At 39.6% G+C, this 5,273-nt stretch overlaps 1 protein-coding gene across 1 annotated transcript in view; it reads right to left on the bottom strand.

Moving 5' to 3' along the window:
* ANOS1 (anosmin 1) overlaps positions 1-5,273 on the bottom strand; it is a 150,702-nt gene that overhangs the window by 53,450 nt on the left and 91,979 nt on the right. The window contains exon 3 of the mRNA XM_003793042.2: positions 5,179-5,241. Coding sequence (XP_003793090.1) covers positions 5,179-5,241 — 63 coding nt within the window. The remainder of the gene's footprint in view (positions 1-5,178; positions 5,242-5,273) is intronic.

Raw genomic sequence — 5,273 nt, forward strand, 5'->3', positions numbered from 1 at the left:
CACACCCACCGCTGCCTGGCCACACCCACCGCTGCCTGGCCACACCCACCGCTGCCTGGCCACACCCACTGCACTAGGAAAATGCCTGGTAGGACCCACCCATGAGATGACCACTGAACATTTTCAGCCACAGCTGTCACCCTGAGGTGACGCCCACCCACCCTGCCAGCATGCAGCCTGCAGCTCCTCACTGATAAGGGAGCACCACTCCTCACCCAGGTGCCTGGTAGCCCCAAAGTCACCTGGCTGGACACAGGTCAGTGAACGCTTTTGGCTGTTCACCAGGGAGTCTTTCGCACAATGGTAAAAGTATGTTAATTTAAAACAATTCAGTGTTCTCAAACTCTGCACTAGAAGGTAGGCAGTTGGGGAATGTCTCAAATTATTTTCCAAAAAAACAGTTCATTAATTTTAGCCTGTTATTTCTCATAATAACTGCAAGTACCATCAAAAACTCAAAACATAACTTCACTAAGAAAATATCCCTGTAATCCTGGGGGTGACTACAGTATTAGCCTCATCAGTTCATTTCCACAAACCAAGCTGAGTTTAAAATACCACATATGTGAAAGAGTTAGGATGGAAAAGGTTTGGGTACATTTTAAAAAGAGTTAGGATGGAAAAGGTTGCTTGGGTGCATTTTAAAAACCTGTGAAAGAGCTGGAAATTTTTATATACCGTGAGGGTGGGTGCAGTATCAAACAGTATTATTGGTTTAGGGCCACGATAATCTTTCTGATATTGTAAATTTAATGGATGTCAAAGTATCAAAACTATTACAATCAAACATAATTAAAGGCATGCTCCTTTCTTATATTAATTAACAAAAGGGAAAAAGTAGAAATACTGGCTAAAAAAGTATAATTTCAAGGTTTGAATTAGAATTGTAGAAGCCATATAAACTGTTTTCTTCATAATCATACATAAAATTTGACAACAATGTGAATTGAGGAAATAAATTGTTTCTCAGTTTAAGAACTTTACAGTTAAAACGTAGAAGAAAGGCCACGTGACCAGTATTGAATTAGCACAAATCTGTAGCTAGTTAATTAAAGCTAGTTAATTAAAAAAAACCCTTTTTTTTTTTTTTTGGCCAGGGCTGGGTTTGAACCTGTCACCTCCAGCATATGGGGCTGGCGCCCTACCCTTTTGAGCCACAGGCACCTCCCTAAAAAAAACTTTTTTAAACTTTTAAGCATCATCAACTCTCAAGGCTTTCGTCTCTTACGCATTTCATAGTTCACTTTTCTGCTAGCTGCTAGGTATGTTTTACTTTGTTGGCTTTTGAAGTTCTAAATTTAGGTTTAAACCTAAGTAATGAAAGGAGTGTGCTAACAGATTTGAAACAATTATTTAGCATTTGCCAACTTTCCTCTTTCAACAAAATGTATATGTTACCGGCTTTGGGGAAAAATAGTTTCCAAAATCATCCATCCCGCCCCATGGGTTGACATTTCCAAGTAGAAATAATTTTATTAAATCTGGCAAGTGTTTCCAGCTTGATAACTTGGAAACCATGCTGACTTAGCTTTACCCCGTGATATAATAAAATCAACTTGGTTGATACTGTCCACATAGGAATCAGAGTATGAGTCACAAATCAGATAAGTTTGGGTTCTCTATTCATGTGTTATCTTAAGTATCCATGAGCCAACTACCACGCCCTGGACCTGTGAGCTCAGAAAAGTGACGGGTCCCTGGTCCTCATTTCCTCATTACTGACTGAGCTAACAGGGCAGAACAAATGTGCAAGGCCAGTGACCTAGGACAGACGGGAAGCATGTGTACCCCATGACCACAAAAGGAGAATCTCATAATCATCCCAAGTAAGTCACATCTTCCAGTTGATCTGAGAGCTGTCCTGTGTGGATATTCAATATTCACTGTTTTCCCTTTTGATAAGAATTTAAAAAAATGATCTCTGGGATTATTCTGAGGACTATGGAAATAAATGTGTTCACCTTTGCACTTGTGGCTTCTGAACTGGTGTGTAAACTTGAAATACTATAAGTAACATTAGGACTATTACAGTTTATAATACACAGAAAGAATTAAGCACAACTGTGTATAGTTGGCCTGCAATACATAGTCAAAAAGGGGTAAGCAATTTCTGTCACTTTTCTTTTCCTACTGCTACAAGTTTGCTGTTCAACATTTAAAAGTTCTTCTGACAAAAACTTTCAAAGATCCCAAACCAGAAAGTAAATCTGCCTTTTCCTACAGTATCACTGGCCACCAGATTCCAACCTGCTACTACTGGGGTCTGCATCTAGGCAATTGTATCCTCTCAAAATTCATTATATTAGTTTTTGTACTTAATGAAGTTCTTTTTTTTTTTTTTTTTTGCAATTTTTGGCTGGGGCTGGGTTTGAACCTGCCACCTCCTGCATATGGGGCTGGCGCCCTACCCTTTTGAGCCACAGACACCACCCACGAAGTTCATCTTTTAATAACACAGATTTAACACAACAATCTTACAGACGAGCTCTATTCAACTCTTTATCGTATTTAGCAAAGACAAATGTTGATGGTCTCTATCAACTTTCCTGCATAATTCACTTGGATTAGACTGAAAAAATATTGATGGCGTGAGTATAAATGGGAAAACATATGGTATGTATAAATGAAGTCTCTATCCACATCTTTAATCAGACCTTAATCAGAATTTACTGGTTGAATGAAAAATGGAGTAAAATGTGTGCCAGTCAGAGAAAATGATGTGTGAATATTAAAACTCTAGACATAAAGAAAATGTGTAAATTGGTTCTTCAGTGGTTGGTAGGAAATTCTGTAGATAGAGATTAGCTGTGTGTCAGGAAAGCAATGCCCAACAATTAATCATGTAAAATTGCTTGTGATATTATGAGTTAATTACTCAGACACTTGTTAAAAGGAGTGTGAAAATATTAGGAAAGAAATTATTCAAATCAGTTTAGTGCCCATAAATTTCATGTCAACTAAGGACACTTGTGACAACAGAAATATATATGCTCAATGTTTTTTTTCTTTGTCTACACAAATATTTCCAGGCAATAAAGCCAAATCATTGATTATAAAATTAATGTAACTATAATTTCCCCGATAAAACCATGCATATGAATAATTCCACAAATCATCTAAATGTTAATCTTTTGCCAGGTCATTGACTCCAATTTAAAATTTGGGGGGAAAAAATGCTATGTTCATTCATTTTTGCTCAATTTTTTGCCCTTGCTGTCCCAAAAACTGAAAAAGAAATCATCTTCAAAGATTACGCATTTTGTTAGAGTAGTTAGTATCTAAATGATGTCATTATACATCCAACTTAGGGTAGATAAAGCAAAAAGGTAAAGAAAAATAGCTTAATGCAGTTATTTATCATATTGTATATATTAAATATGCAAAAATCAATTAATTTTCATCAGTCTCTTCTATACTTCCCAAGAGCTAAAAACTAAATGTGATTTTAGTGCCTTGGCTAGATAATACTGTAAGCTCTGTTAAGAAAAAGCAAATAAGTGTGGTGCCTGTGGTTCAAGGAGTAGGGTGCCGGCCCTATATACTGGGGGTGGCGGGTTCAAGCCCAGCCCCAGCCAAAATTGCAAAAAAAGAAAGAAAGAAAAAGCAAATAAAACGTATTATTTTATCTATTTGTGGAAAGTGGCTAAAAATAAAAATGAAATGTTAAAAATAGTCAGTGACATTTCTTAAACAATTGCTTAAAAAGAAACTATTGTCTTTAAGGTTAGTATAAAATGCAAGATGCTGTCCACCTGAAATAGTTGTGCAGCAAACATGGGATGATGAAGAGGAAGACCTCTAATTCAGAAAGTGACTTACAATGTTTAAAATCATATAACTATGAGGCCTTGGCTATGGAGAGAACACTGCATTTGGCATTTGGTTCAATTCAATAGAATTGTACCATGTGACAATTTGACAGCTTTACAAAGAGCCGGGCCACAGTTGGCTTCTGTTCCTACTGTCAGCCAACAAACAGGAAAGCAGCCAGAAAGCTGCCTCGCATACAGTCAGGGACGCAGCCTCACGTGCAGTCAGGAAGGCAAGCTTGGATACAATTAGAAGGGTAACCTGGCACACAATCTCTTGAAATGAGTGCTGCATCGGACCCTCCACCCCCACCACCATCATCATCACTGCAGTAGTGGCAGTTAACCTCCAGTAGACGCTAATGTCTTCCAAGTCTGTCCCTCTATACCACATGCTATATTTCTTCCTCTTACTTAAACTTCTTTCCTATCTCCACAACCATCATTATTTCCATGCCACAAATGGGGAACCGAAGCTCAGGGGAGCATAAAGCACCCACACATCATGAAGCAAGAAAAGCAGAATCTGGACACCACTACCAACAATGTTGGTCAAATCCACCACTCCCACCCCACTTACTCCCCCCACCCCCCACCTCACACCTCACACCTTGAAAAGCTTTCATCACATACTCTACATTCCAGCTTCCTCCCCATAGTTGTCAGGGACAAAAGGCCTGGCACCTTCAGGGACTCCTCTCTTTCTGCTATTCCTTGTCTCTGGCCCATCCTCAGACTCTGTTAGCTCCACCTTCTGAACATAAGCAGACCACTTCATCAGACCACCTCCACCTCAACTACTGGGACTTCTTTTTTCTTTTTTTTTTTTGCAGTTTTTGGCCAGGGCTGGGTTTGAACCCGCCACCTCCAGCATATGGGGCTGGTGCCCTACTCCTTTGAGCCACAGACACCACCCCGGACTTCTTATAATAAAAATTGAGTCCGTCTTTTAAATGGGACCTCATTTAACAAGCAGCAAATTACTTCAGGCAAGCATTCTACTCTGAGGGAAAACAGTAAGAGGAAAATGTTTGAGAAACCCTGATAGCATTAATAGGGCTTTCAATCACATGTCCAGAGCTACTCAGAGAACAGCTGTGGCATAAGGTGGGAGGGTGGTGACAGTGTGGATCTTTAAAAGCTTCTAGTCTTGTCTCTACGCAGAATAATTTTGTTTCTGTCTGGCAAACCAATAGTGAAAGAAGTGGGTAGTTGGCTTTTAAGAAACCTCAAGAATTTTTTTTTCTTTTTGTCATACACACACAGGCCTGAAGTTCACTGATGTCCCCACGTTGCAGAAGAATAAGAACGCCCTTCATAACAGTGACCCCACTTAGCACAGCCACATGGAAGTCACTGACATCCTTACCTCACAGAAGCTCTGACACTGGTGTTTCCTCAGGTCCCCCGAGTCCTTGCATGGCTCCAAGCACTGGCAGAGAGGGACAATACAGGTAAGTAAGA

The sequence above is a fragment of the Otolemur garnettii genome, unplaced genomic scaffold (assembly GCF_000181295.1).
Source record: "Otolemur garnettii isolate 467f Iridium unplaced genomic scaffold, OtoGar3 scaffold00065, whole genome shotgun sequence".
NCBI classification, from domain to species: domain Eukaryota; kingdom Metazoa; phylum Chordata; class Mammalia; order Primates; family Galagidae; genus Otolemur; species Otolemur garnettii.